The sequence below is a fragment of the Tamandua tetradactyla genome, chromosome 8, assembly GCF_023851605.1.
Source record: "Tamandua tetradactyla isolate mTamTet1 chromosome 8, mTamTet1.pri, whole genome shotgun sequence".
In the NCBI taxonomy this organism is placed as follows: domain Eukaryota; kingdom Metazoa; phylum Chordata; class Mammalia; order Pilosa; family Myrmecophagidae; genus Tamandua; species Tamandua tetradactyla.
The window spans coordinates 81,381,214-81,400,676 of record NC_135334.1 but is presented as its reverse complement, the minus strand read 5'-3'; the positions used below and the strand labels follow the sequence as shown (position 1 = coordinate 81,400,676).

The 19,463-nt window shown below is 43.1% G+C and overlaps 2 protein-coding genes and 1 long non-coding RNA gene across 6 annotated transcripts in view; 1 reads left to right on the top strand and 2 right to left on the bottom strand.

The window, feature by feature from the left end:
- PPFIBP2 (PPFIB scaffold protein 2) overlaps positions 1 to 5,931 on the bottom strand; it is a 180,101-nt gene extending 174,170 nt beyond the window's left edge. The window contains exon 1 of one of the 4 annotated variants that reach the window (XM_077113862.1): positions 5,342 to 5,931. The gene's annotated coding sequence lies outside the window, so the exon portion shown is untranslated. Of the gene's footprint in view, positions 1 to 4,663; positions 4,954 to 5,341 lie in introns of those variants that run through there. The other 3 variants (XM_077113867.1, XM_077113860.1, XM_077113864.1) reach the window with 3 other exon arrangements.
- On the top strand, positions 4,686 to 9,555 carry LOC143644637 (uncharacterized). Its single transcript, XR_013156797.1, has 3 exons — positions 4,686 to 4,822; positions 4,945 to 5,382; positions 8,540 to 9,555. It is a non-coding gene; the product is annotated as an uncharacterized LOC143644637 (long non-coding RNA).
- OLFML1 (olfactomedin like 1) overlaps positions 7,932 to 19,463 on the bottom strand; it is a 24,740-nt gene continuing 13,208 nt past the window's right edge. The window contains exon 3 of the mRNA XM_077113868.1: positions 7,932 to 9,266. Within this exon, the coding sequence (XP_076969983.1) occupies positions 8,476 to 9,266 (791 nt within the window). The 3' untranslated portion in view covers positions 7,932 to 8,475. The remainder of the gene's footprint in view (positions 9,267 to 19,463) is intronic.

The following is a 19,463-nucleotide window of genomic DNA, read 5'->3' as shown; positions in this document are numbered from 1 at the left end:
AACAAATATGTCAGTGCCAACCCCACAAAAGCACTCCCCACTTCTTATCTGCCTCACAGGACTGATAAGCTAGGCCACAGGACAAAAAGGAGGGTTCTTAAACTTCCAATTAGGGTCTTCAAACTCCCAGTGGCCTTGACTCCTGGAAAATACTTACGCTCTGAGTCTGTTCAGCAGACTGAATTCACCCCAGACCTGGTCTCTTTTCCATTTCTCATGGTCTAATAGAATCTTCATCTGAACCTTCTATCAGTTCTTCTCGGGCCAAACTCACTGTGCCACAGAGGACAGGGCCTTAGGCAAGAGGACCAGGAAGCCTGGGTTCTGCCACCCCAGCTGCTTGACACTGGGTAGGTTTCTCTGGGCATTAGCATTCTCACAGGGAAAAATGTAAGGGGCAAAAAAAAAGAGCAAGGGGAAGGCAAAGAACTAACCAAGGCTCCTTTCTAATCCCCCCAAAACTCAACTATCCTTATTTTCCTTCCCCCTTCAAAGAAGCTTCTCTATGCTCTCATGCTACTAACAATTGCCTCATTCTTCTCCCACCAAACTAGCACAAATGTCAGTGGCCGACTTGACTCTTTTCTCTCTCCCTCAAATCCAAGCAGTCACCAAATCCTATTGGATTTCTTGGCAAGCTCACTCTCCTCTATTCCCTTCTCTCCATCCCTATTTCCATTGCCTTGCTTTAGGTGCTAATTTACCTGAGTGGGTTATTCCAACAGTCTATTCTAACAAATTCCTCCCTATCCCTCCAATCTGCATTTCCTAGCCCTGAATCCTCCTGAAAACATACAATTCACTGATTTTTTTTTTCCATGCTCAAAAACCTCCAATGTCATTGGAATAGAATTTAAATTCTTTAGCTCCAACTTTCAAGGCCTTCCCTTCCATGATCTCTTCCCAGACTTAGACTCCTGCCCTGCCCTATCTCTCCCACTGTCTTCACCCCACCTTACAATGTAGGCCTTATTCCCTATTATGTCTGTCCTTCCACCCAATCTTTCTGATTTTGCTCATGCTCTTTCCCTCATCAAAATAACCCATAACTTTCTCTCTTTACTGAAGAAGGAAAGCTTGCAAAGCCAGCCAGATCAAAGTCTGTCTACCACAACCTCCACACATCTGCTACGTGTGGAGCCATACAGAGGGCTGATGGAGCCCTAAAGCATTTCAGTGTCTGGAAGCGGTGTGTTTAAGACAGGAGAATAAGGTAACTAGGTAGCAGAGCAGAGATCTGCATATATTATATGTATACAACTAGGGGAGAAGAGTAAAAAGATGGGGGGGGGGGTGTTGCTTCAAGAGTTCATGTTTGATCCACATCCTGAAGGATGATTAAGAGTTCATCCATCTTGAAGAGTAGAGACAACAGGTTTTCCAGGAAAAGGAAATAGTGTATGCAGAGATAGAGAGACACAAAAGAACAAACATTATTAAGCTGCAGTTTGGATAACAGTGGAGACACAGCTGGAAAACTAAATTAGAGCCAACTTCTGAAGAGCCTTGAATGTCATATAAGAACATTTTATTCTATCATACAGGCAATCCCATCCCATCTGTGTCTAGGTCTCCCATTTATAGATGGGATACAGAAGCCAAGACTTCTACTCAACATGAACAGGGTGATTAAAAGCATCCTGCACAATGAAGCTCAGTTCTCAGTGTGTATGAATGTGTATGTATAAATATGACAGAGACAGAAGAGAAAATGAAAATAAGAATTACCAAGGAGTTCCAAACCAATGACATTAAGACCAACAAAGCACAAACACCCTGAAGACAAAATTGAGAGTCAGAGCAACCTAGGAATTCCAAGGCCTTAAGATCTGGGTCTAAAGATAAACTGAATGCTCTAGAACAGCATCTCCTGGAAGTTTATTTACCAGGTGTTTGAGTGATAAGAATTGACTCTAGATGCACAAGGCCGAAAGATGACCTGGCTTTGAGAGTCTTTAAGGCATACAGTTCGGTTTTCCCAGAATGCAGGTGGATTCTAAGAAAAGAGAGCCAAATAGGTGCATTTCAAGCACTGAAACCAGAGAATGGTGCTAGGAAATATTAAGGCCAGGGAAAGTGGAACTCCCCCTGAAGAAGGAGGAAGAAGGAAAAATAATGATTCAGAAAAAAAACAACAACAAAGTTGCCAAGAGTATCAGATTAGGTGTACCCACACCAAGTGGGGACTGAGCATCACATCTTGGATGGGGAGCACAGCCTGTGGAACTTAAACAATAAACATTTAAGTGCCTTGTCAGTTGTCTATATATAAACTCTTCTTTCTCATGTCTTGCAACAAGGGTGCCATCAAAGGATTTTAAGCAGGAGAGTGTCATTAACAGATCTATATTTCAGAATAAGAAGGTCTGACAGTCAAATAAAAAATGACTTTCAAATTATACCCCCAAATTTAGTCTAAAGTATGGCACCAATCCTCATGTTCAAAGCTGAATTCTTCTAGAATTGTTTCTCCCTTCTCAGTTCTTGTCCAGTCATGATCTGAAGACTGATACTCTCCATTCCCTAGTTCTCCTACCTGTCCCATTCTCAGCCCCCAAACGAATGCTTCATCACTTCTGCCCAGAATTAATCTTCCAGTCTCCTGACTTCCCTGCCCCCAAGGTCTTTTCCCTAAGGCCATTTCTTCATACTGCCCTGCCAGAGTCCACTACTGCAGTTCCCACTGAAGGTCAGCCACCTGAGGGAAACTGTAAAAACATCCCAGACTTGCTTAATATCAATGGTTTACAAAATTTCCTGGCAATTCTGAACCCTAGCCAGGTTTGTGAACTACTGCTCTAAAAGTTTACTATTCACAATGAAATCACCTGCACCCGCTCGGGAAATTAGTTAGAAATGCAGAATGTCAGGTCTCTGGACTTACAGAATCAGAATCTGCATTTTAACAAGATCCCCAGATGATCCCTGGGCTAAAGTTTGAGAAGCACTTCTCTAAAGTGTTGTCTGACCATTTAGTCCACAACTATTAACCTGATTTTCTCCCTATCAGGCTAGAAGAATGAGGGTCACATGGGTGTGATTGGCTTTGAGAAGTTCATGGAACCATCAATGTCCTGCTGAAAACCCATTCTTGGCTCCCATGCCTTCAGACAAAGTCTAGACTTCTATACCTGACCTTCAAGTTTCATCCTTGTCACCAGTGTTATTGCCTACCATTCACTGTATGAGCCTAGATGGACCACTTGCCACTTCTCACCACTAACCTGTGCTTTCCTGCCTATACAGCTCCAAAGTTCTATCCACCTCTACCTGAGGAAATCCTTTGAGGTTCAGCTCACAGAACACCTTCTTCTTGAAATTATCCTAGATTTTCCCTGCTTGGATGAAAGAGAATTCACACAACACTTTGTTCCTATTTCCTTCATGGTAATTATCTTATTCCACTTAGTCTTAAAGTCATCCTGTACCTTTCCTAGTCACCCCAGTAAAGAAGATGCAATAATGATATTCAGGGTCTCTCCCCAGTGGCAATAAACTAATAGCTGGCACATCATCAAAGCTCCAAACAACAACATGTTATATGAAATCAGCAATGGGTGCAGTAAGTGAAAAACATCAATCTTCTTCATCCCTCTCATTTCAAAGTCATTTAAATATGAACTGAAATAGAATGCAAATAGGTTCTTTCTCTTAAGCCCAAGAGAGGAGTAACTTCTCAATCATTAACATTTGTGTTTTCCACATGCCAATAATAATTAAAGACCCAACAGGTGGAAGATAAATGATGTCTACAGTCAACGGTAGTTGAGCATATAACTTCACACAACATAAAATTTGGAAACACTTCTGATTTGTATAAGGGAAAAAAGAGATGAGGAGAAAGACAAGAAGCAGACTTATATAAAAGGGAGACAGACCTGTCCCAAATTCCTAGCTGCTTTAAAAGCAAAATACAATACTCTGTTTTGTTTTGTTTCAAACAGTATTGCACAGTGCTAGAATGATTGTTTACCCAAGCTTTGGACGTTCTGGTCTTATACCCTTATTTTCACTTGAAGAAAAACTGCGGGTCTGGAGAATGGATCTCACCTATGGAGGAAGGACGACGGACTGGGAGAGGGCGCCTGCTTTTAAACAGGGCCATCTCGATCTTATAGTCTATCGGGACGCAGCGGTTTGACATTTTTAAGAGCATATTGCAATTACAGTATAGAAACGGTTTCGGCCGAGACGCTGCATCTGGACACAGGCTCTGCCTAAGAGACTGCCTGAGCAAATAAGACTGAGCCGCCGGACCACCGGACCACCTTGGTCTCTCTACATGACGTCGCTGCTCCCGCTGGGCGGGCAGAGTTGACATATCCGCAGAGAACTCTGAGGTGACCCACCACCCTCCACATCCCCAGAGCCGTCCTGGCAGCTGCAGGAGCGAGCAAAGCCAGCGGATCGCGGGCAGGCCGGGGAATGGGCTGGAGATTCGGAGCAAAGCCACACGAGTTACAACCTCCTCCCCGTCTCCTGGCAAGAGGAACCAGGGGCAGTCCGGAACTCGCGCCCTGGATGAGCTCTGGGATCCAAACTGAAACTGACCCCCACGCCCCGAGAAGTTCTTGGACCTGAGGACTCCTAGTCTCCCAGGCGATGCCTCTCCAGTCCGGACCCTGCCGCGGGCCCGGGCGCACGCTGAGGGGAGCCCACTGACCTGGGTGCTGGGCCGCGGCTCCTCTCCGGGCAGCTCAGGTGCGCGTGCCGCTCCCGTTTCCCTCCCACCTCAGAACATGAGAGCCGAGAAGCGAACTGCAGGCCACTGACCCACCGACCAACCGACAGACCAACCAGCGGACAGACCGGCGGCAGCCAGGTCCGGCACCCACGTGACGGGGGCGGGGAGCCGCTAGAGGCTCGTCCCAGAGCGTCCGCTCCCCCACCCCCTGGGACCTTCCCCAGGGACCGCCCCCCTGACACACGCCCCTCTTCCTCTAGGGCACGGACACCACCTGCCTCAGGTTCCCGCCCCCCGGGGACCTGCCTCGTCAATCCCGCCCCTTGGAGTCTTCCCCACGGCTTCCCTCCGCCCAGCTCCCGCCCAGTGCGCTCCGCGGCGCTCCGAGTCCCCGCCCCAAGCCCCGCCTCTTTGGACAGACCACGCCCCTTCCCTGGAGCCCCGCCCCGTTCGTTCCACTGCCGCCTCCTGCACCCTTCCGGCCCTAGCAAGCTCCGGGGTGGCTTTTGGCGTTTGTGTTCCTACACTTCTGGGCTTCTGCAGCCCTTCGGCCGAGCTCCCCGGCCGCAGAGATGAACGTGAGAAACCAGAAAGGAAATTTGTGTTGAGAATTGCGAAGAGAGAAGCAGCCAGAGAAACCCCGGATTAGAGGCTCACCCAGAGCTGCATCCCCTTTGGCGGCCGTCTTCAAGGCCCGGGTGCGATATCGTTGTTACTTGAAGTTGACCTGAGTACATCCTTCTTCCTTCCTCTCTGGGTCTCTCAGGTTGCAAAACTCAGGGTCACCGTAGGGCCCGGCCGCGTCCGAACCCCACGACCTGGGGTGGAGGTTCCCTCTAGTGGTCGTCGGCGCCAACCAGAGGCCCCCGCACCCAACCTTGTGAACAGCTAGAGAACAGAAGCATTTCCCTGTGCCCGCAGAGGTCCACTTCTCTAGGTCCAAGAGAAGCTCTGGTGATATCTCACCACAAGAATGGGCCCCAATGCCCACCCCCAATCTAGCCTGAATCCCCTGTGGTCCAACTGCTAGATCGTTGCTCAGTTGAACTGGTTAAAATCCCTGTGGGCCGCAGATGGCAGCGACCCCAGGGACTCTGACATAGTCCCTGGCACTGCAGGAGTCACCACAGCCCGGGTCTGTTTTTATCTACTTTTGTACAGGCTGCAGTGTTGGCGAACTCCATAGGACACACCCTTTTTTTTTTTTTTTTGCAAACCAAATGGGCCTTCATGGTCTGAAATTACCAGTGTGTCCAGAAAACTTTACATGTGAACAGAACTTAAGCCACCCTGGCAAATCTGGGACATGTGGTTACTACAGGAACCTGGCCAGCGGCAGACAAGGGTAAAGCCAGCTGAGGAAGGCTGGGGCCCAGAAGGGTTGTGTTACAACAGGGCACCCTTCAGTTCTCTTTCACTTCCTTAAAATAGCAGCAGAGAAGCTTTTGTAGACCTACCTTGCTACAGTTCACACGAGTTCATGGCTATTTCCAAATCCCACAGGTACTGCCCCCCAGGGAGCCCATTACCCTAACTCCAGCCCTGGGAAAATGTTAGTTTATGCTTAGAACTATAACAATTGCTTTCAAAACAGGGTGTGTGCATGTGTGTGTAAATCCACTGGCTCTTCGGCTGATTTGTACTTTGGAACCACCTGGAGGGGAAAAAGGGAATAGTAATATCTGGGCCCTAACCATAGAGGTTCAGATATAAAGGTCCCAGGGTGGGGGTGGGGTGGGGTGTTATGGCCTGGGCAGTGGGGTTTTTAAAAGCTCCCGGAGTGATTCGTATGTGCAGCAAAGTCTAAGAACCATTAGTGTAGGTCACAGGGAATTCAATTATCACTTAAATCCAAGATACCTCAGAGCTCAAATTTATGATATAAACCCAAGAAGGTCTCCTAAGTCCTGCATACTGACCTGCTCTGGTTCATAGGAAACAAGGTGACACATTGCCAGGGGTTTCCTGGTGAAAATGTCTTGACCCAAAAGAGTGATTCTTACTGCAGGAATTTAAGGCACCAGGGTGGGTTATTAGGGGGTAGGAGTGCCATGCAGATCTGGCAAATCAAAATAGCACATTATGTGTGTAGGACTAGCTCTTGCTGATAAAATCCCACTGTACTCTCATCTGTGTGGCAGAGAACATTCCTTATCTCTGTGAAATCCTTATGAAATTTTACTGGTAGGGCAGGTAATATCCCTGAACCCAGGGAGTAGGTAATATCACAAGTTTATTTATTCATACCTGCCTCATTCTACAAGAGATTTGGGCCCTCTGTATCATTCTAATAGAACTGCGGGTAATTATGCTGTATCCGTGGGGTGGCTTCTTCTATTCTGCCAAAATTCTACTCAAATGTCATGGCAAAAAAAAAAATCTCCCTTCACTGCCTATGGTCTTGGCCTGAATTTGGCAGAGATGGGAAAACAGCTGCAAGCACACAAAGCAAACCCTGTCATGTGACCAACCTGGAAAGACACAGGCTCAGCACATGACACAGACTGGCCCACAGCCTGAACTTGTGACCCAGATCGACTGAATGGGGCAAACACAGGGAAAATTTTTTGAAGAAGCCCCTCTCAAGAGAATAGCTGTGCTCTGTTGCATGTGCCACATGGAATGCCTGCTGTGGCGAGAAGTGCACTCAACTGCTATCTGGCTTTCATCCAGATTCTAGAATATTTACCAAGGGCCTCAGTGTGTTGGGGATTATTCACAGTAAACCTGAACACGGGCAGCACTTCCTGAAAGCTTTTATGCTGAGGGTATGTAGGCAAATATAACCTGATGAGGTTTATTTGCTTAGTGTCAGTTTTATTGTATTTAAAGCAAGAAGAAAGAAACCCTAGGGTAGATTAGATGAAGCTGGAAAGGGGGTTCTCACCCTTAGCCTGGGTTATCTTTTGAAAGTCCTTTAAACAAAGTCTTGTGCAGGCATGAAAACTGGCTAAAAGGGCAGAACCATTATTTTTATGCTGAAATGGTGAACACATAAGTTTAAAAAGGCTATGCAAACAATCATATGTTTTTGAGGTTTCCTTGGGCAGTGGGAAGACTATGGGACATGCAGTATTTTCTAGCTCTGACTTTGTACTGTTAACTTTGAATGATTCACCTAAACACTCCTCATCTCTAAGATGGCTATTATAAGATTTTTTTTCTTGCATTTCTCACAAGGGAGAGATGAGAATTAAATGATGTGACATATATGCAAACACTGTAATTGGAAAGTGGTAATCAACTATTAACATTATTCCTCTATTTATTATTACATCAATGTGCCTTGTTGGAGAGACAGAGCTGGGGGAACAGAGAATAAACTTCAGTAAAAAATAGTACTTTAGTTGGGCAATGAGAAATGGAAGAATATCAATAGGCATTTGAGGAAGAGGGAAGAACTTGAACAAAAGCTGAGGAGAGATAAGCCAGTGAGTATTGGGGGGTGGAGGTATTTTGATAGCTTGGGAGCAGCGTGGGGGTGATTAGAGTAAATGCCATAAAAGAAAAGGCTGGAAGTAAGCTGGATCAGAATATGAAAACCTTGAAAACCAGAAGCTTTGTTGGTTAATGAAATTGTTGAAATTTTCTGAATGATAGACTCTTATCTAAGCTCTCAGAAGATACCTAGTACATTTAGGAAAGGATGAATATGCATCTCCACTTCTGGAACCTATTCCTATATGTGTTTAGAAGGTTAATATATGATGCGCTCTTTGCAAAGGGGCTGTGCCTCAGTGTTGGAGAGCAGCTTGCAAGGTCACTGTGCTCTCCCTCTTGGCTATAATGCCTTACACCAAGGGCAGCTTTCTCTTTGTCTGGAGTTTGTAAACAATCTGGTTTCCATCATTCCAGGCATACAGCTGCTTATCTCTAGGGTTGTAATGGATCATGGAGTGACTTCTCTGCCGCCTGGGGAAGAACAAGTTGCGCAGATTCTCCTCAGTGATAGTGCCCAGCGGATCAAAGACACAGGAGATGCGATGAGGGCCGTAACCACCAGAACTATAGACCACATAAAGAACCCCACACAAAATGAATGAGGCTTCGGCATCCTGGCTTCTACATGGAGTGTCCCATGAGTGCTCCACACTCAGTGCGCCAGGCTCGATTTTCGTGAGGACCAAATGACCATAGATGCCTGGTCCTGCATGGATGGCCCAGAGCCCATGCTCATCTACAGCTAGGTCAATGTAGGTGGAGGGGCCGTGCTGGTAGACCAGTGCTCTGCCTGCTCCTCCTGGGAGCCACATTCGATCTTCCACAGTCCTCTTCTGCAGACTGTATTTTATTATTTCATTGGGTGTCCCTTGGTTGTGAAAAAATAGGAAGCCTTTGTGAATTACTTGGCCTGTTCCCTGCCAGGAAAGTGTGAGGATTAGTTTCCGGGGGGCTGGCTTGGTGTTATCTTCCATGAATGCCCGTATGTTTGTAAATTCCCAAACAGTATTGTTTCTGGATCCAATTAAGAAATATACCTTTGGAGAGTTGCTAGCAGCATCTTTCATCCAAGAACCAACTGTCTCCATAGTCTTCTTTACTATTTTCAGAGACTTTATGCCCACCAGCATGTTGTCACAGCCTGGCCAAGGGAGAGAAAAGGGAATAGATTATTTTAAAAACATGAGATGTCTCTTTCTGGGGAGGCTTACCACGCTTGATAAATCCGGTTTCCTTCCAGTTCTGATGCTGGTTAGTAGGAAATATTCTCAATTCTGCTGTAGAGGGATGAACCTTAAGAAAGGAGCTTAAAAAAATTCTAGAGCAGAAATGGAACATAGGCATGCATTTCATTCATTTTCTTGAGATAAAGCGTATTTAAATTTCAGCAATAAGCCCAACACATCCTTTCAGAATGCTTTTTTACCCTTCAGTATTTAGAATAGAGTTATCAAACAGAGTTAAAGATCAATCATAATTTACAGTATGATCAATGAATCAGAGAATAAAATGAATACATGGTTCTCTGTTAAGAGAGTGGCACCCCAGGTATAAGAGTCAGTATTTTATTCAAATCAAGATATAAACAGCTATTTACTGTGTGAGAGACTATGTTCACCCTCCTTGGGTTTGGCATGGTGAGAATGAACTACATGTGATTCCACCTAACTCAGTTCTAATTGCCAAGAATTTTTTAGGTATCTACTGTATACTTACTTGGCTTGTAATATTCCTGGAACAGTTCTAAGTATTAAGGATATAAGATGCAATAGCAACCCTAATCCTTGAGGGGATCAACTTCTACTGAAGGATTCTGGCCTTAAACATGACTACAAGGTTATAACAGCTATACATATCCATTCATTCATTTATGAATGCATGTATGCATTTAGTCAGCAGACCCTGGATACCTCCAAAGGGCAAAATTCCTGGGCCAGGTGCTGTGGGCTGGGGGTGCAATGGGCTGGGATACAATGATAAATTAAGTATGGTTCTTGCTTAAATAGGTATACAACTAGCTTAAAGTGAAATTTTTACAAAAGGTAGACAGGGAAGGGAGAGGTCATTTGAGGCAGGGAAATATCTGCATTTGAATTGGCCCTTGACAGATGCATGGAGTTGAATATTGAGAGTTGGGTAAGGGGAGCATTCCAGACAGTATAGCAAAACCACAGATGGGAAAGCCCTCCAAGACTAGTATAGAGCTTAAATCAATACAAGCTAAATACTTGAAATCGCCTCAAACTAGATATATAAAACACAGTAGTAGATTGAGGCCATCTTGAGGGCAGGCTAAGGAATTTGGATTGTGTCTATAGGCAAATAGAGAGCCACTGAAACTTTTTAACAGAAATGAAATGTGGGGAGGGCTCTTCTACAAGAAGACTAAACTGGCAATGGTGTACATGATGAACACATAGGAGAGAGACCCAAATCAGGTAGACCAAATAGGGGAGTGCTTCTATAGTCTAAACAAGATCATAAGGGTCTAAGCAAGGTGGAAGAAGCTGTAGTGAAAAGAAGCAGTTCACACTTTACTAGCTCCTCAGTGCCACTGCAGACTATTATTCTTCCACCCTCACATAAAAACCCTTTCTTCTTTGTGTTTCATGTTATTGACGTTCACTATCCTCAACTCCTGCTAGTCTAAATCATTGTTGTCTTGAATACACTGAGAACCTCAGCACCTTCACCTCTTAACTTGATGAAACCTTACTTTCAAAGCATGTCAGCAACCTCCTCCCACAGTCATGCTCTGGATCTCGAGATGCCCCAGAACTGCTCTGCATCAGAAAGCTAAAACTCCAACATCCCATGTACAACAATTTCTCATCCTATAATTTCTCATCCCTTGCTTCTCACCTCCTCTGCTCTTCCACCTCATACTACTCTCTTGACTTCACCTTTCTCCCTGTCTTGGTCTCACTTCCTTGCCTATCCAGCCTAGACCCCATTATTAGCTCTCTCACCAGCATCCTTGCCCCCTCAATCCCTAGTTATTTCAAATTATCTAACTCACAAAACCCCTGGTCCTGGGTCAGTTCAAACATCTGTCACTGCCCTGAGTGTTGGTGGAGAAAATCTCACAAATGAGCATATTGAAGACATTTCACACAAGGGTTTCCAACCTCAACTGAGTTCTGAATACTGTGCTACTTTCCGTGATCTTTCCAATAGTAAGAGGAAGCCTAAATATCCCTCCACTTCCCAAGTGCCCCACCAGTGCCTTAAGACTAACTCCTTTGAGAAAATAAGCACCATTAGACATAAACTCCTTCAGCCTCCTATTCCTCAATTATAAACTTTTCTTCAGTTGTCCCTACCCTTGATACCTTCCCACACATTTTAGAAAAGTCCATGTCATTCCTCCTGTCCAAAACTAATAGATTTCATTTGTGCTCTGATCTCTTCCTTTCCTGGCTTCTTCTAGATCTCCTTGATGAATTATCCCCCTTCTATTATCTTTAATCTCTCCTACACTACGTAGTTCCTTAGCTTTTAAGCATTTTGTCTATATTTTTAAAAATTAGGCACCCATTTCTAGTTACCTCACTATATCTTTCAATCATTTTATAGTCTATTTCTCCTACAGAATAGTCTATATACTCTCTGTATTTACTTATTCACTTCTCATTCTTTCACTCCACCGTAACTCCACAAAACTACCCTTCATAATGTTACAATGACTTCCTAAACTACAAACTCATGTAAACTTTTTATATTCATATCTTAATTGATCTTACCATGGCATGATACTATTGATCAGTTCCTTTTTCTTGAAGATTTCTTCTCTTTTGACCTCTCTGACCCACTGACTGTGTGCCTTCTACTTGTTACTCTTCTGACTACTTGAGACAGAAGCCTCATTCTCCTCTTCCAGAATACATGTGCAACTACATCTCCCAGCCTCATTTATAGTTAGACTGCACCCATTAAACTGTATTTTGCCCAATGGAATATGGATAGAAGGGATATAAGCCATTTCTATTTGGCCCTTAATATACTGTCTACCAGACCTCTCTTCTCTTGCTTGACAAGCTCGGAGGTTACAGGTTCTGGAGAAAGGATCTATAACATGGTAGAACTTCCACTGGCCTACGTTTCTGGGTTATTGTATAGAACCAAATTCCCCACTGAGCTGTGCTAGGCATCTAATGTGAACAAGAAATAAACCTCTGTTGGATTAAGCCATTGAGATTTCAGATTTATTTTTTAACTTCAGTGAACTAGAACTGTCCTTCATAGTCTTCGTGATTTCTTTTTCCTCTACTACTAAATGGTTTACTAGGGTTTGTCATAAGCATGAAAATGGCACTGGAGCCCTGGAAGAAGATGACGTTCTGACAGAATGTGCTGAGTGAGAAGAGAAGAGGGCAGTACCATCCACTGCCAGGGACTTAATTTTCACCTATATGCTAATGAATCCCAATTCCAATTCTAGGTGAAACGTCTTTCTTGAGCTCTAGACCCATATGTCAGATTACCCGCTGGACCTCTCAAACTCAAGTGTCATAAATGAACTTCTTTCTCTCAAATTTGCTGCTCCTTCTCCTGGATTTCCTGTATCAGTGAATGCCACCATCCTTTCCCCATCACCAAGTGAGACATGAAAAAGTTATAGAATAAACTGTTCCTTTTTCTAATCTCCTTTACTCAGTCAATTACCAATTCATCATTGTTCTACCTCCTGAATGTTTCGAAAGGATCTGTCCTTTCTCCTTTTGTCATTGCATTAGTTCAGGCTTCATAATTTCTCTCTTTTTAAATTATAGTAGGTAAACAGTAGATAGGTTTACAGTAGGTAAACAAAAATTTGTGTCAGGTGCTATGCTAGACTTCTGTCCTTCTACTCCTCCTTTACGAGTAATACTCCTTTAGGTTAATATCACTCTTAACTCAGGCAGAAACCTGGACTCATCCATCACTTTTCCCTCTCCATCACCCCCAGGCTAAGGCCTTTCAACTATGTCTCCTTAATGTCTCTCAAATCCATCCCTGGTATTAGATTTTCACTCTCACTGACCCAATCTTTTATTTATTTATTTTTACCTGAATTACCACAATAACTTCTTAACTAGTCTTCTTCCTTCTGATTTTATACTTTTCAAATGTATATGAAGTCAGGATGATCTTCCCAAAATACAAATCTGATCATGTTACTTGGCTTAATTTATTCCCCTTGGACCTCAGAATGGCTTGGCCTAGGTGACCTGGTAGGGGGACCTGGACCCTGACACTTTTTTCCAGATCTTCCTTTTCCATACTTCCTCACCCCACCCTATGCTGCAGCCATTCCAAACTTTAAGTCATTGCCTGATGTAAAGGTCCATTCCATACCTTTGGGAAACAGTGTAACTTTTTGTTTAGACTGCAAATTGTCCATTTAGGAAATGGCCTTTCATTATTTAAGATGCACTCCTTCTCCAGTAACACCTCTGAAGGCATTATCATTACCTGTTTCCTGTCAGTCTTCCCTCTAGACATGTTCTTTGAGACAAAGACAATTTCTTATAGTCATATGTTTCTCTAGTAGGAACTAGCATAGAACTTGGTGCATAGTAAAAACTTGATGTATATTTGCTGAGGACTCACTTGAGATAATTATGAATGTAAAGAAATGCAGAGTGGTGGTGCAATAGTGGCTCAGTGGCAGAAGTCTCGCCTGCCATGCTGCAGATCTGGATTCATTTCCCAGAGCCTGCCCATGCCAAAAAAAAAAAAAAAAAAGTGATGCAGCCAGAACAGCTGGGTCTTAATATACCCATATTGATTGCTTGGGTATGAAATAACAGAAACTGGGATAAGTATGACAAAGGAAAAGAGGGAAAAGGAGTTGAGGGTGTATGCAAAGGATTGATTATAGTTATGGAAGCAAAGACATAAAAAGATAATCATACAGTGAACAGTGTTAGTGTTGATGAATTGGCATTCCCAAAAGTAAAAGAATGGCTAAAGTGATCATATTAGAAAAAATTAACTAAGAAGATAGGAAGTAGCCATTAGAGAGTAAGATGCTTAAAGTCAAAATTCTATAAGAAATGCAGTTACTTGTAATGATAAGGTTTAATGTGGGTAATTAAGGAAACAGCAAAAAGATAATTGGCTATAAAGAGAGGAAATAACTGAGGAGCCGTTTGGAACCCATCTATGAGAAATGGAAGCAATCAAGAATGATGGCAAGAATAACCATAGAAGAGGAGCCAGGGTCCCAGAAGCTGATATTCTCCATGAATGGGGAGTGGACAGGAGTTGGATAGAGAAATGAAATAAGGAGTGGTTAATACAGCCTGATGACATTCAGTTCAGAGTTGCTGGGGCTTTTTAGAGAGGAGGGAGGCAAAATGGTCCACAAGTAACAATAAAGAGCAAAGAGAACACCTACCCTGCCTACAGTCTCATAGAAGAGAGAAAAACGGTGAGAGGCCCTCAAAAAAAGATAAGCTCTCAAGGGATCGCCAAGCATCAGTTATAGCAATAACTATAACTTTGAAAGAGAAGCTCAAAAAAGAGGTTGAGGACACACACAACTATGCTGATGAATTCCAGAGAGCACAGAGGACAGGTTTTGTCAGGGTGCAATTGGGGAATAGTAGGGGTCATGTAAGAGTAGAGTCTTGGAGCCTGGGCAGTAAGAGCTGAACTTCACTTACTTCTAATACCTCACTGACTTCAATGCATTTATCCTCACTTACAAAACACTGTTTAAATGAAACGTTCTCTTAGAAAGTTGTAAATCATATATATCATTTATATATTATATATATATATAATGCAGTTTTTGAAACTGCATTAAATGCATTTCACTAATTTCTATACACTTATCTTCACTTATGAAGCACTGTTTACATGAATTTAAATCTAGATACAACCTACCCCAACCCTATACCTTCACCTAATTATAACCCAAACCTGACCTTTAACACTAACTCTAAATGACAATTTCTCTTAGAAAATCTTGGAATTCTCATGGTGACCAAGTCAAAGGGGGATATGAGGCAGAGAGAGATTAATTCTACTGGTCATTTAGGGAAAAATGGTTCATCAGTTTTAAATAGGGACTTCTGATTGGGGTTGCTTTGTAGCCAGTTGATTGCGAGGAGAGCACTGTCATGGAGGCAGGGAGTGGTGGTCTCACTAGGATCGTGAGGTACCCTCCAGACCTCCCTAGTGGATGCTGGGGTGGAATGATGGCAGGGGAACAGAAGTCTCTCCAAGAGAACTGAGCACTCTGAGGGCCTCCCTCAAATCCTGCCAAAGGCATTGGTAAGAGAAGTTGGATGTGCCAGCAGGTTGCTGTTTTCTTCTTAAGAAATGCTTGGATTCTTTAGACCAACTGAGGCCAACTAGAGTCAGAGGACAAGAAACAGCATGAAGATAGAAAGAACAGATACAAGGAAGAGCAGTGAACAGCAAGGAAGAGGTCCTGAAGGTTCTGAGGAAGGAATCATTTTAGAAAACACTTAATGTCACCTCGTTAGACAGTAGTCCTACCTAATTTTCTTAATCAATTCCCCATCCACTACTATCCATATCTTCTCTTTTTTTCTCAAACTTCTGTCACACCCTCTCATATATTCTTGACTCTTATTTCACTGAGAAAATAGGAGGAATCAATGGAGAACTAGATCATCTCCTGCCTGGATTACTGTAATAGTCTTTGAATTGTGTCCAAATTCCCATCCTTTACTCCCATAGTTCATTCTCCCTCAGCCACCAAAGGGATCCTTTAAAATGTAAATTCAATCATGTCACATCTCTGGTCAAAACCCACCAGAGGCTTCCATCACATTCAGAGTGAAACTTGAATCTTTACCTTCGAGACCATAAGTGATCTACTCTCCCACTGCCCTTTCTGAAAGTCTTTTCTCCTAAAACTCCCACACCTTGTCCATCTTCCTTCAGCCACACTGGCTTCCTTATGTTCTTCACATTGTGCCAAACACACTTCTTGGCACTCTCAGTTCCTTTTGCTTAGATATCTACATGGCTGTCTCCCTTACTTCTCTAAGGTCTGTTCTCAAATGTTGCCCAATCATTGAGGCTTTTTCTGACCATCCTGTACAGAATGGCAACCCCCTTCCTCACATCGCCACCTGATTCATATTTCTACATAGTGCTTAGCATCTTCTGACTTATTACAAATTTTTCTATTAATGTATTTATTGTTGGACTCCCTCAAAAGAATGTAAGTTTGTGCTGGTTTGAAGCCGTGCTCTTTTAATCCATTCCTGTGGGTATAGACCTATTGTGGGTGTGACTTTTTGGTTAGGTTGTTTCAATTGAAATGAACCCAGCCCACTCAAGGTGGGTACTTTCTGAGAGGACAAAAGACAGAAAAATCAGAGAGAGCTGAGAGAGAAAAGCCCTGGAGATGCTAAGAGAGGACCCACAGAAGCTCAGAGAGGAGACACTAGAACGTGGAGCTGAAAGCAATGAAACCTGGGATGTAGGACCAGCAGACTCCAGCCATGTGCATGGCAATCTGACAAGAACCCTGGACACCAGTGGCCTTTCTTCAGAGAAAGTACTGTCCTGTTGATGCCTTAATTGGGACATTTTCATAGGCTTAGAACTATACATTAGTAAACTAATACTTCCTCTTGTAAAAGCCAATCCATTATATTCCAGCAGCATTAGGAAACTGAATCAAAGCTCCATGAAGGCAGGCATTTTATCTAACTTGTTTTTTTTTCTCATGGCTGTATGTCCCGCCCTTAGAATAGCATTTTTCACATAGTAGACATTTAATAAGTATTTGCTAAATGAATTAATTTTCCAACCACCAAATCTACCAACTAACTGTACCTGCACCCACATTCTCTGCTTTCTCTCCCACTCCCTATATCTTTGGATCTCATCCTCTCTCACATATTCAAGCACTTAGTACCTGAAATTATCACCTCTTCTCCTCTTCCTCTACTAGATCATTTCCATCAGCAAACAGGCTGTAACATCACCCATCTCAGAAAAAACTTCTAGTATGCCCCAGTTTCTCTGCTCTGCTTTATAGTAAAACTCCTTGAAAGAGTTGACGTTACATATTTGTGCTCTTCCCTTCCTCCCCTCCAGTTATCCCCTCAGTTGCTCTATTCACATTTCAGTACTCCACTTTTCTAAACTCCCCCTCCACTCCACTGAATCAGCCCTTGTCAATGTCACCAACAACTTCCATGTTGTCAAATTGAAGAGTCAATTCTCAGTCTACATCCTATTCAACTTCTCAGCAGAATATGGCTCTTGATCACTACTCCCCTCCAAACATTTTTGATTCTGTAACACCCTTCCTCATGTTTGTTCTCCCACTTTCTGCTTGTTTTTTTCTCAGCATCCATTTCTGGTTTCTCCTCATCTTCTACCTTGAAGAACCAGAATACCTCAAGACTCTATCCTCCCACCTCTTTTTCCCCTTATCTATCCATAGTTACTTTCTATGTGATCTCATTCCATCCCCTGGCTTTGATTACCATGTAAATTCTAAATACTAATGACCCCCAAATTTGCATTTGTACCTCCAATCCTGTTGCCTATTTAGTCCCAAATTCATTTATCCAACTACCTCTTCAGGGTATCTACTTGGGTATCTTCGAACTTAACCTGCCTAAAACAGAAGTCTTGCTTTTATCCCCAAAACACTTTCTCCATAGTCTTCCCAATTCAGACAAGAGCCATACATTAAGTTTCCCCTACTAGAAGTCATTCTTGATTCCTTTCCCTCTATCCCCACCATTAGCAATTCCTCATAGTAACACTTACTTTCAAAGTATGTTATACTTCAATTAAACGTATATATGGGGGTGCAAGGGTAGTTCAGTGGTAGAATTCTTGCCTGCCGTGCAGGAGACCTGGGTTTGATTCCCAGTCCATGCACTTCCTAAAAAACAAACAAGCAAAACAAACCAAAAACAAAACAAACAAAACAAAAAATTCAATAAATTGTGCTTCAATAACAGGATACTCACATGGAAAAAATAATGAAATGTGACCCCACTATACAGCATACAAGTTAAGAAAAAAAAAAAAAAAGACTTCTACATCTCACTTTCTACTGCTTCCCCTCTCCACTGCACTCCATGAATCACCATCTCTTGTCTAGATCACTGTAAAAGTCTCTTAATTTGTCCCTGTGGTTTTACTCCTTCTCATCTATAATCTATTTTCCACATAGCAGTAGGAGTGATCTGTTTAAAAACATAAATTAAGTCACTGCCCTGCTAAGCCCTCTTTCTTACCTACACGATATGCCCCCTGCCTGTCTTTGGGACTTTATTTTCCATCTTTCTCCTGCTCACTGTGTTGTGATCACATTGGCTTTCATGGTATTCTCTGAGCCTGCCAAAATAGATTTTGCCTCAGGGCTCTTGCACTTGCTATTCTTTTTGCCTAAAATGCTCTTTCCCTTGCTCTCTCTGCAGTTGTTTCCTACTCATCCTTCAAATCTGTTTCAATATTGTCTCCTACAGGGCTTCCTTCTGACCACTCTATCTAAGTATATCCACCCTAAAATTATCTACGCTAGTACCTTTTTTATTTCCTTAAGACCACTTATCACACTCTATTTTTTTGTTTTGTTTGCTAGCTTATTGTCTATCTTCTCCATTAGACTATAAGCGCCACGAGAGTAGAGATTTTGACATTATATTTAGTATTGTAAACCTAAGCCCTAACTCAGTGCCTTGTAGATTCAGTAAATGTTTATTGAATGAATGAAGAACGGAGATTCATTCAAGAGGATGATTTTTTTAGATCTAAATATTGCTACACACTGAGAGTTCTGACTACAAGCCCATCTTAAATAAATAATGATTTTTTTTTAAGTAATTTAAAACTTTTAAGACTTTCCAATCCATTATTCCGTTTAAAAATCTGATACAGGTTCTCATCAGAGGAATATATGGCAGGAGTGGGAGGTGGGATACAAACTTAGGAAGGAAGATCCAGGTCTAGGAAAGTCCATTCCATGGTCATGTCATCATTGGATGTTCCTAGAGGCTCAGAGACCTTGTTAGGTCCACACTGTGGCCAGAGCCAGATTTAAGTGAGAGCTGTAGTAGTCTTTCAGCCATCACTCTGCCACCATGTGCCTCTGCTGAGGAATGGCTTTCCTGTGGCCTCTGGGTCAACACTGTCTTTATTGGTCTGGTTGTAGGAAGCGAAACCCTGTGGAAAGCAGAGGAATCTGTGGCCAGCTGGGACTCTTATGCATTGTAGGAGCAGCTAACAGAAGGGGGTTGGTGCTTTGGGTTGTAATGTGGAAGGAAGAGGGGCGAGCTGCCCTGTTTACTAGAGCCCTATCCCTGCCTGGGCCCAGGGCACTTTTTACAGTTTCTCAAGCTGAATC